Consider the following 12,893-nt stretch of genomic DNA (forward strand, 5'->3'; position numbering starts at 1 on the left):
ATATATGTTTTACTAGATAAATCGAAGATCATTTTAAGTAAAAAATGGTAATAATATCTCACATTAAAAAAAAAATATTAAAAACTTTGAAAACTTTTTCCAAACGGTTTTTTCGAAAAAAAATTTCATAATTTTTTTTAAACATTGCATCATTCCTCATAACATATTTTTTTTTCATTTTTTTTTCAAAATCAATTCATCCATTAAAAAGAAAATTCGTCGATTTCAATTCTTGTCGATTTTCAGTTTTATCCTTATAACTTTTCAAACATTTTTTTCAGATATAATATTTTGTGAAATTTATTCTTGCATTCTTGCATCTGCTAACTTATTGTAAAAATCTTGACCAGATAAATGCGGGGACAGCATACACAATACACATATTTATCCTGCTCTTTTTGAATACTTGTTCTTTTCGTATACGAGCTACTTAAACTTCAGAATTAATGAAAATTATTTTAATCCTTCATTGTTTCACGTTTCGCGAAAGTAACTATTTCAAAAGATCTATTTCTCGATTTACAATCCATATAGTGTAAATAATTTTTCATCGTTGTTTAAAAAGAATTATTAAAGAATACTAAGAATACTAAGAAACTTATTTGATTCATTCATTTATTTAAGGAATTAATAGACTAATCATAGAATATTCAACATCTCTTCAACTTTCACGACATGATAAATATACTCGTATAATTAAGAAGTGTACATTTTACTCTTATCGCAGCGATTCTATTACTATAAGGACGTGGTTCTGAGGATGTGTATCTTGAAAGTCGGCGATTTGTCACGCTCGATGAAGTGCGCTCATATTTTCGTAGTCATCCAAGCATGAAGTATCTCCCTTATTTTTCCTTTGTATTCCCATTGGCATGATAATAATTTTAGATCATCTCTCTCTTTCTTTCTCTCTCCGTGTCATTGTCGTACGCTATCGCAGTGAGATCTCCCACGGACTATAACAATCTAACTTACGTATCAATTGAAGTATACGCGAATATAATAAATCTGTAACAAAATCATCATCATATATCATGATTTATTCAATTAATCGTAACATACTCGCGCATGAATCTGTCGCGCTTAAATTCTTAAAACATACGATACAAATCGCACTCACTATAATGCTTCGCATCATGTTCACGTCATTGAGATTATTTATCGCTGTAGGGAGACGACTGGCGATGAGCCCGAGGAAACGATGCCAAGTGTCACGCCGAGAGCGCATCGTTCAGCGAGCACGGATGTCTTGGGCTCCGTGAAAAAGGACTCACTCACGGAAAAGAAGTCGCACTTCAATACGCTGAAGGCGTGGGGTATGTCCAGACTGAAATTAATCAGTCCGAAATCGAGTCAGCAACAGCAGCAGGAAATGATAATAATCAGCGTAGAGAGAAACGAGCAAGCTCAAAGTCAAACGAGATCGCCGGAGGAGATCAATATTTACGAGACGGTGACTACAAGGCGCAGGAGGGACAAGTCGCACGAGAGGAAGCCGAGTTCGTCTAGCTCGAGTGGTAAGAGTACAGCCAGCATACCCATGTCAGTACCGAGCACGGACAACAAACAGCCGAGCGTGAAATTGCGCGAGAGCGCCGCCCAGAGGCGAGAACGACGGAAGGGCAGCAACCGCGACGATGCACCGCATTCGAGTTCCGGAAACTGGAGCGCCTCGTCCGAAAGCGGAAGGGCCAGCATCGGCAGCGAAACCACCACCACCACGCATCAACCTAAGTAAGAAGAAATCAAAAACACAATACATTGAAAAAAATATATAAAATTTTAATAAATATTTGTTTGAATAATGTTAAATAAATGTTTATTAGATGTAAACATTTATTTAATACTATTCAATAACATATACGTATTATTTGATACAAAAATCATTAATTTGATTTAACTATTATTTTTTATTAAGTAAATATTTATTTGCTGTAAATAAAATGTTTACGTATTATTAGTACTATTAAAAGAAATATGTATTAAGATTTAGTAAATTTTTTTTCAATGTATTACTTCAATGGTCACGTTCTACAAAATTAGTTTGTAACTGTTGACATTCTTTTTTGTATTGTATTATCTATATTTTTAGATTTATATAGAGATATGTATAATTCTATCTCAGCAAAGAAAATTTCCATCGATATTGGTGGAAATCTTGTATTTTACTAATTACCAATTGCATATTTCCTAACACAATCATTATCTTAATTCACTAAAAATTACAGCAGATCTTTAAAATGGATTCTAGATATTTGAATTCCTAATAAAACAGTTGCCTAATAAATCAGTTATAGAAATTTTTTAAACTTTATACGAAACTTAATTAAAGGAGACTATCAAAAAAGGGAGTTAAAAACATTTTTGAGAATTGAACACGAATGTGTTATATTTCTAATTTTAATGTTTTTGCTCAATTTTTGAGCTGTTCTCCAAACGCCATAAATTTTTAAATAATTTTATCTACGAAGGCAAAATCTTAAAAAAACATTTCTTTTACTTACATCCCTTTTGACTAAAAATTTGCTCTTTTAAACATTTTTCTTTCAATTATTTTCGCGAATTGAATTTTGTCCTTAATTTTTTGAATCAGAGATTATGAATTACGAAGAGATTATTTTAGATTAAAGGAAAAATTTATATTCGCTTAATTCGAAAATATATATTATCTCAGATCTACGACAACAGCTTCTATCGGCACATCCTCTACTTCCCTAAGTCACATGAGGCGATTGAAAGGAAGGGACAACTCAGCCTCGTCTTCGGTAACTTCTGAAGGCACTCTAACACCAGATATCATACAAGACATCACGGTGGTACCCTTTTCCGATGATGGCGAAACATCGTCGGTATACTCCTGCGACACGGAAGGATATTATACTTCGTTTCACATGGACTCGGGCCTGAAAACTCTTAGGGAGGAGGAACCCATACCACAGAGTCCTTTGACCAAAACTAATGATATTGGCTCGGACACTTCGCCGATTGTGGAGAATGAGTACGAATTGTTTGGCAGAGGATCAACTTCTACGACAACTAGCTCGGCTGGAACGGTTTGCACTGCGCTTATGGCACCACCGCCTCCCGAGCGCAAGTCCAGTCTCACAGTTGTTGCTATGGTAAATTCAAGCTTCAATATTTTAATTGCGATAAGAGACAATTGCGGAATAAAATTGCAAATTAAACTGAAGCGTTTATTCCTTAAAAGATAAAAAATCTTATAAAAATGGGACGAAGTTAAATAGATGAGATTAAATAATTAATATTGAATTTTATACTAAAAAATGACATTTTTATATAAATTATATTAATTTTTAATAATATAACATCAATATCTCTCGTGCATAAAAAAAATAATCCCAATTTCAAATAACTTTCATTCTTCTATTTAAAAATGAACACGTTTTCTTAAGATTATTTTTTTATTAAATTAATAAAAATGCTAGCATTAATCTCTATATTAAAATATCTTTTCTAAGAATTGTATTGAGGCTATGATAATATAAGAAAGTGATAATATAAGAAATGTACAATGATAATATAAATAGAATAGATAAGGCAAAAGAAAGATAGAAGGAACTGTGCTACCGGCCGGGGCGCCGTACTGCTTCAGTAGCAGCATGAATGGCGGCGATCTATGCAGTTGCCAAGTAATTCCCTATCTACGCGCGCGCGCTTAGCAATTGTGGATGACGGACGTACATGACACTTAGCGGCAGAGCTTATTCGCTGATCTTTAAAAATTAATATCTCATTAATTATTGCGAAAATTGCAAAATGGTACAGGACTTTTCGATTCACAATCAGTTTGGTACCTGCTCGCAAAAGCTAATATTATTACTGGTCTTGTATATGAAGAGAATAAATTAGAAATAGGCGACAGAAAAAAAATCTTCATATTTCGTATCACAATGTATCGTAAACAGAAATATTGATATACCAAAATATTGACTGAATAATTTGCAATATTGCTGACATCAATATGGATTCGATATTTCTATTTTTAGGCGGTACTATTTTTAGGCGATACTATTTTTAGGCGGACAATATGCATATCGATACCAATATGTGTATCGCTGATATGCTTAAAAAATCGAACTTTTTGCACAAATAATGATTAGAGATAAGATGTTTTTAGATCTATCTATTTCATCGACTTTTTTATATAACTATTTCAATCAAAATTTTTTTTTTAAATTACAAGTCCTTGCTGCGCGACAAGTGTCATTACGTTCCGTGTGTACTGCGCAGAGACATAGAGAAACTAATCTAAAAAGTTTAATAAATTTTATATTAACTTTCAATCCAATCTCAATCCATACTAACACGGGCTTAACAAACCGTATTGAAACGAAAATTCGATGTTTTTGTTTAAATGTTGATACACGATATCGAAATACAAAATCGATGTAAAATATCGAGAAAAAAATCCAAAAATATTTATCGATATTTACAATATCGGCGCTGTATCACTCATCCCTAGAATAAATTGCTGTTGTATTAAATTATTAACTATAATATTATTAACTATAATTAAATTTAATTTAAATTTGTATAAAATTAAATATTCTTATAATAAACTTGGCATAATTTGTATGTAAGTATTTATCCTTCGATCTGTATTTTTAATATATTTAATTTTTATCAACAGGTTCACGGTCAAAATGGTGGCGAATCACCCGATAGCGGCCACAACACATCCTCATCTCCTGTCGAATCTGCCTCAAGTCCGGCCTGTACTGGTCGTTCTTGCTCCGAGTTCGAATACTCAGAGTCTAGCGATCTAGAAGGCTGTGAGAGAATCGAGAGAATCCGCTCGAAGATAGCAATCACAACCAGTCGGATTCCGTCGATGTGCGTAATCACACCACCCGTATCCGACGACGAGCACGCGAAAGAAACCGATCAGAGTGAAAAGAAAAACGAATCAAGGAGAACTGAACTTCAGAGCGGCGGTTCAGTGCTAATGTCTGCCACTGTCGGCACTTCTAAGATGGAAGTGATCAATGGCCAGGACAAAAATTTGTATGCTACCGTACAGGTGTTGCCGGTGGCTGCTAGTAATGACAGATCGCAGACAACAGCGACGACAGGTCAGACATCGTCGTCGATCAAAATTAGTCCGCTGAGCGGAGTTCTAGGCAAGCTTCGTGGCGTACTTCCGGGCAAGAAGCACGTCATGAAGAACAGCGTCGTGCAAGAGTTCTCAAATGCAGACTCCGGCGACTATGTGACCATAGCCGACGTGAGGAACAACAACGATAAATATCCTGCAGGCCCGATTTCATCACCATCATCGTCGTTGTCATTAGGCATGACCACCGTTCGGCCAACTACCACCTATGCCAATTCCGACATCTTCAAGAAGGATGCCGAGTATGTGAGTCTGAGCGAGTTGCCAAAGAAACCGGATTCATCGTTGGAGAGAAAGAGACACGGCGCTCGAGTCACTCTAGATTCCGAGGGCAAAGTCGTCTATTCGTCCGATAGCTTGAAGAGAAGAAAGGGAGCGCACACGACATTTAATCCAGGTACTTTGATTATTATTTCAATTATTCAACATTATTCTTTCTATTAGCCTGATCTATCAAAATTAAGAATTTTTTTCACTATAAAATTTTAACTTAAATTTACAAATTATATATTAAATTATATTAAGTTACTAATAATATTTTTTGTTTCCAACATAAATTTTGATGCAAAAAGAATCCTGATGAAATTAACTAATTAACAAAATAAATTATCAAACATAATCATTAACTTAGAACGAATTTAAATTAGAATTTCTAATCATTAAGTTAAATTCTTTAGATTAAAATTTCTTAATGAAGTGCATTTAATTCAGCTTTTCACACAATATGTCAATATCTAGGTCCTTTCGTGAGAGAAGGAGTGTCACCAAGTCCATCGCCATTGCTTCATCGCGCAATACCGAACATCCGCGCCGTCACGAAAAACATCGACGTCGTGGATGCTCCAAGCATTAAAATCACGCCACCAACATCACCTCAGCTGGGCAAGCTAATCATTCGGGCGGCGCGGAGTCCCGATCGTGCGATTAGTCCAGATTATGTGCGCACGCCGACGACCGTGGTCGGTCCCACGAGCCCGAACAGTCCCCACAGACAAGTCCGCGGGGCTTACGTCAACGTGCAAGGTGACGAAGGTAAGACGTCCAGCACTGACGAGCATCGCGATTGTCGCACTGGTAGATTAGAGGCATTACGCACTGCGACCGCTCCGTCACGCTCTAAGGATGAGTCTAGACAGCTCCCTGGCAACCTAACTCCCGCTCTGGCGCCGAATAATAAGCTCCCAGAGCCGGACAGACCCAGGATCTGCCATGGAAACTCTCAGATTGACAAACAAATAAAGCGCAAATTCGATTGCGACGAGAATCATCCGCCAATGCTCAACGGTGATACAATCGAGACAAGTGTTCGCGTGATTGCTTCATCAAAAGTCAACCACTCTGTCGGTCTTAATTCCGCGAACTCGCGACTAGATTTTGAGTCAGGTCTTTATTCGAAGATCTTGAGAGTAACTGGCAATACGCCTAAGTTAGATAGGAAACTACTGGTTTCGGATCTTGATACTCCAAATTTTTATAGAAAAAAGCCTAATTCCGATAATCAAAATGAGAATATGACATTCAATGATTGCGATATTGTTGATAAGAACGCGGCTGTCGATTGTACGGACTTAAATAATCAGACTGCAAAAAATTCCGATTCAACGCGCGGCGACAAGACAGATCGCAAGGTGAAACGTAGCGAAAGTTATCGCATGGCGAATAGTCCGATTATGTTCATCAAGAAACTCTCCACGAGTAATCAAACAGAGAAGTCGTTCAAGATTTGCAGGACGCCCTCCGAGGAGCTACAAGAAGAGTTACTGAAGGAGAGAATCAATTATCCGGAGACAGTCTCCAGTCCGGAACCACGGGTCAATAACAACGTGATGTTTGACAACACATCTTTGGTAACTGTACCTCTTCAATCGGTGCCAACTAGTCCTAGACCGAGGGCTTTGGATTTAGAACCGGTTAGAGTACTCAAATGTTCTAGTAACGATACAGAAATCTGGTAAAAAATATCACGTTAGCGCGGCGTTACATTTCAGTAATTTTTGCAATGTTGATACGGCACTAAATCTAGATTAATTCAATTATTTAACAATTCAACTATTTAACACATTTCTGTTCCTATCTTAAAAGTCGATCAGCTCTATAAAAAATATGGTTGTGTATTTAACACCATATCGATATTTATATAATTTTCATCGTATTGGTGTTAATACATAAAACATCAAGATGATGTAGATTTAAAATCCTGGTGTTTAATTAATTTAATCATTACACGCTAACAGTTAAATTCACATCATGTTAAATTCATATCACGAGACCAACAATTAAATTCACATCATTATTAGCATAATGAGAATTACATTTAACACCAATAGTGTTAAATCTACAGCTATATTTTTTAAGATGTAAAAAATTTTGTATCTAGACACAAGTACTAAGGTACTTCTGCTAAGTACTCTACTGAAGACACAGATATTAGACATAAATGGTAGAGAACATTGCATTAGTATGCAACATTAGTTTTGCAATGCTGATATGAAGCGAGAGTGATAAGATAATGACGACTACTGCAGATTCTGACATAAGTCGAATCGCGTTTAGAAAAACATACGCGCGGACGAGAGTTTTTAATCAAGAATAATCATTATACACTGAAAGAATATGATAGTGAATGTCTTATGGCTTAAAGGCACTGACAAGTACATCTGTACTGGGATATAATCTGCTTCTTGAGAATTCTAATCACATTAATAAATAATAAGTTGCTCAATAAATGAAAAATGTTATAAAAATAAATTAGCTTGAGAATAATTTACAATTAAATACCTTATTTTCATACAATTTTATTTTTAAAAAAAGTCAAAGTTAAAAAGTTACAGTAGAATATAATTTTTTATAAGCAAAAGTTTTATTATTTGACAAACTATTTATAATATTTTTATTTCTAGAAAGAAAAAAAATTGTACTTTTTAATATTTTCGTTTAATCTTAATATTCGAACAAATTCCAAAAATAATATTTTGAAGAAAAAAATATCTGCGTTATTTTAGAAAATTATCTGCGTTAAAATAGAATATGACTTAATAAGACTGCAAGAGTACAGAATCGCAAACTTTTACAGCAAATTATGAGATTTCGAAAATCAATGTTTTTACAGTCAAAGGTGATAATGTGATAACACTACATAGAATTATTTCGATGTGTTGAGACTTTGGTACCTCGAGTTTGTTAAATAATGATAAGATCATCGTATAAAATAGATCGGAGGATAAGCGGGAATCATCAAGGTCTAATCAAATAGAATTGGAGCGAGAAGTCGCGGGGGAGATATCGGCGCAGTATGTTATATATAAAAGACGAAATCATCGGATCGAGGTAATGTCATTTTTACAAATTGATGCATAGGGACAGAGGCCAACAAATGAACTGTTCGACAACGATCAAGAGAGCGAGATCGACCAATTTTTTCGCGAATAAAGATACAGACAGGGAGACATGCATACTGATCACGTTTTCTCTTATCTAACACTCATGTCCGATCTTTCCAGCTGCGAATCGGCCGACGATCCTCGCGGTGCGTTTAATACTTACGAGGAGATAAATCTTGAGCTTTATTATCAAATGACAGTCCTTATGGATAGAATATTTTAGAGTTTATTAGTTTTAATTTCAATAAAAGGGGAGAATGCATTTTTTAAAAATTGAATAATAGAAAGACTGGCAAAAATTTCTGCATTTTTCGCAATGAACAAATTGTACTTTTCAAACTTTTCAATTTTGATATTGATTTTTCTTAACATGCTCAACAGCATGCAAAGTTTTGAAATGTTAGCAATTAAATTTCGTCATTCCGACTTGTTATGTGTAAAATGAAATCATTTTGTTTAAAATATGTAATATATAATGCAATAGTATTTTTCGAAATTGGGACATTATAAAACAAAGATTATAATGGAAAATAATTAATTAAATAAAAACCAATTAATTAAATTTTTTCAAACCTTTTTATTTATTAAGATTTAAATAAAATAATATTAAGTCGCTAGACTCTTTCTTCGACCGGAAAAATAAGAAATTATCGCGCTGAGGTGACGAATAGGCAAGCTTCCGCTTTAACAATCCGCTGGAAAACTCCCATGAAGTCTTAGTTAAAGACTCACTTTGTTAACCCTTATCTGCATCGCCGCTGGCTCAATAAGCAACGCGAATTGCATCAGACGTGATGTTTATCCCGGCATGATAATAGCCGGGGTGTCGATAAACAAAAATCCCCACTACGAGGATTGAAATACTTTCATGCTCGTCCCGGTACCTTCAGTGCATTCCGATCTAGCCAAACGATTCATCCTTCGTTCGCGAAGTTTCTTTTCCCTTTAATCTCTAAGTCTCGATGAGGAAGACTCCCTAAGGAAGTTGTGATTCTAAGTCTCGATTATTGAAATGCAGTGCATCGGCTTATATCTTTGCAAACATGTGGAGTCTGTTTAAGTTATCACTGCGTTTAATCGTCATCCGATCACGTTCCCCTAAGCTCGTCAGTTTCATGATCATCTTTTGTGATTGTTATTGTTAAATATTTGATCTATTCCGTGAGTTCGAGAAAATCATTTTCAGATGAAGATAGATTAGTTTTTCTATGAATACCAAAAGGTCTTCGAAAGTCTCACATGTTAGCCGGATGATTCGCCACAGGATGAAATCGAGCTTTTAGCGTGGCGCGATGATAAGACATTATCGGTACAAAAACAACGAGAAAATCTTGTTGCTAGACAGACAGTCGCCGGCAATACTATACTGATAGACGGAGTAGCGCAGTAAGTCGATTCACGATTCCTGTTCGACCAATTGCCGTGACAATAATTCAACATGCTGGCAAGACATCTTCTCTTCATCGCGACTAGGCGGCCCCGTAAGTTAAATATCATATAAATTATTATTATCTTATTTCATTAAGTCTATAGCTCCGCCTGCATCCTTACAGTTATAAGTTGCATACTTGCGAATTGTGAAGTTAACATGAACTCTAAGCTGTCATCTATACTGTGAAACTTTTTTTTATATTTACAATTATGTGAGTATAGTGTATCAATTTATCGCTTATATTATATATATATATATATATTTTTTTTTTAACAAATTCATATATAATATGGTACATGAAAGATTTATTTAAAGTAAGATATAAAAAAAAATTTGGGATTTTATTATTTCTTGAATAAGTAATTATTTCTTTAATACGTTTTCTATCTTTTTTATTTATTATGAAAAACAATAAAGTCAATAAATACAATTATATTTTACTATATTATATTGATTAAAAGTTGTTTACAAAAGTATAAAGAAAAGATAGAAGTTTATGAATATACAATATTATACCTATATGCTTATCAACTTATATCAATTTGATTATGCTTTATGCTGTATATTTTTCGACAAAAGTTTCTATCTATTTTGGACTTAAATTGTTTTTTGGTGACAGTTTCAATGTTGCAAAATTACTCATGATTAAAGAAACGAATATAAGATAGCGTTTCTACTAAACTAATAAACGCTATCATTTGATTCCACTATGACTTTATTGTTCTTGGATTATTTAGTTTAGTTTTAGAAAGAAGTTAGTTTTAGAAAAATTATTTAGTGGATAATTTATTATTAGATCACGCCTGTAGTCATTGTAAAAAAAAAATTTTGAATATTTTCAAGTTTCATTGAAATGAGCCTTTAAATCTTGTTTATTATTTAATAAAAAGTAAATATTTGGCAATAAATTCTTCATGTAGTGATAGAAGATATACTAATAGATCATACTAATAGAAAAATACGGAACACGGAGAATACGGATATAATGAATTGCTTAATTAGACTTAGAGCTTACAGAAGTTAGATTTGACGATCATAAAGTCGTAAGGCATGGAAATATATATGAAATACCCAGAGTATTTCTAATTAAGTATAAAATAACATATGCTTCTATGTTATAGTGAAAATTTGCTAAAGTATAAATATTATTGTACAATAATAATAAAAAGGATAACCAGAATGAACAGATGCCTATTTTTGCGATGTTTGATTCCAACTATCTGAAGACGAGTATAATCCATCACATGCTCATTTTTCACACGCTGACTACGTTTATATTTTAGAAACATTAAATAAAATTTTTTAATTGCAATATTGATATACTTTGCGTTTTATTATCGATTTCTCGCGACATCTTATATTAAGAGTACGATTTTTTTACTTTGCAATTTGCTCACTTTTTACATTTCTTTAATTAAAAAAAATATAGAATTCGAATTAAATTTTACATAATATTATCTTAAAGATTATTAAATTTCCTTTTATGATTATTAAAATCGTCTATTATTTTTTTAAATTCTGCCTATAAACTTCTAGCATTTATCCAAAATGAACTCGGTGTCTCATAATAAGGGTCTTTCTTCTATACATATATTATATGTATTTGCTCCAAATTTGATTATTTCGTTTACTTGCGTTCATTTTGAAACCAAAATATTTTGCGTCAATATTTTACGTGCAATGCGATATTCAAGAAAAATTTATTTATTTTCGTTACGTAAAGTGATAATTTTATGGATTTATAGAGAATATATTCAATATTCTAATATACAAATCATTTTTTATACAAATTTTATTTTTAAATGAATGTCCATAAAAACAGTTACTTTAAAATTTCATAATAGAATTTAATTATATGCGTGTTATACCTCATGTTATACATTAAGAAAAAAAGTTGCTATTTCAAAAAAACATTAGTTGATTCAATTAAATATAGCGGGCTGTCAAGCAAATATTTGTTAATTCAAACAAATAACAAGTTTATAAATTACAAGATTTTGTTAATTTAAATACATAAATATTTAAAATAAATAATCATTACGAATTAAACGCATTTAATCAAATTAACTTCTATTTTTTTCTCAATGTAACAATCAATGTTAGTTTTACAGAGAAAATAATTAAGATATTTTATTGACAAATGTTTTCTCCTCTTTTCTTTACACTATCGATGCATTTTTAAATCCTATTAAACATTCCGCGAAGTATAAATGGGTAAATGGGATTCAAATAAATTTGTCTGTCAAGTCTGTATCAGTGACATCACTGAAGAACATTAAGTATTTGCATCGCGTGACCGTGTACGCTGTTATCGGCATTGCAAAACTGGTGCATGATTATATAGAAGTTCTATATAAACACAGATGGAAAGAGAGAAAAGAAAAGAAGAGGAAAAAAGAGAGAGAAAGAGAGAGAGAGAGAGAGAGAGAGAGAGAGAAAGAGATGAAAAATTCAGTTGAAAATATACTATAAATATACTATAAATACAAAGATATAAGAAAGAAACAGAGATGCAAAGGTCGATTTTCTCCTCCAGTATTTTGATCTTTGCAACAGCCTCAGCGACAAATGCATATACAACACAAATCATGCGGGCCACGTCCGCGTGCACACTTATCTTGTGAGCGAACTCTTATCAGAACGCATAACTATATATGCACTGGTCTGATCTTCCATGAAATGTATAAACAATAATATTTATTATTGATTGACAATAACGTACAGGAGATAAGATAGAAAACAATAATAGGATAAGTCCTGGACGATCTGCGATACCTCGATAAGGATGTCGTCCTGTTGTGTAAAATCGCGACGAAACGATAGTTAAATGACAGATAATTCGATTGCAGTTTCTAAAACAATTGATATGAGTGAGAGAGAGGGAGGGACGAGAGAGAGAGAGAGAGAGAGAGAGAGAGAGAGAGAGAGAGAGAGAGAGAGAGAGAGA

The 12,893-nt window shown here is 33.5% G+C and overlaps 1 protein-coding gene across 1 annotated transcript in view; it reads left to right on the forward strand.

Annotated features, from left to right (window-relative positions):
* LOC108691831 overlaps nucleotides 1-12,893 on the forward strand; it is a 140,827-nt gene that overhangs the window by 118,950 nt on the left and 8,984 nt on the right. The window contains exons 5-8 of the mRNA XM_018199755.1: nucleotides 1,171-1,734; nucleotides 2,675-3,119; nucleotides 4,652-5,531; nucleotides 5,873-6,166. Of these exons, the coding sequence (XP_018055244.1) occupies nucleotides 1,171-1,734; nucleotides 2,675-3,119; nucleotides 4,652-5,531; nucleotides 5,873-6,166 (2,183 nt within the window). The remainder of the gene's footprint in view (nucleotides 1-1,170; nucleotides 1,735-2,674; nucleotides 3,120-4,651; nucleotides 5,532-5,872; nucleotides 6,167-12,893) is intronic.

The sequence above is a fragment of the Atta colombica genome, unplaced genomic scaffold (genome assembly GCF_001594045.1).
Source record: "Atta colombica isolate Treedump-2 unplaced genomic scaffold, Acol1.0 scaffold52, whole genome shotgun sequence".
Classification (NCBI taxonomy): Eukaryota; Metazoa; Arthropoda; class Insecta; order Hymenoptera; family Formicidae; genus Atta; species Atta colombica.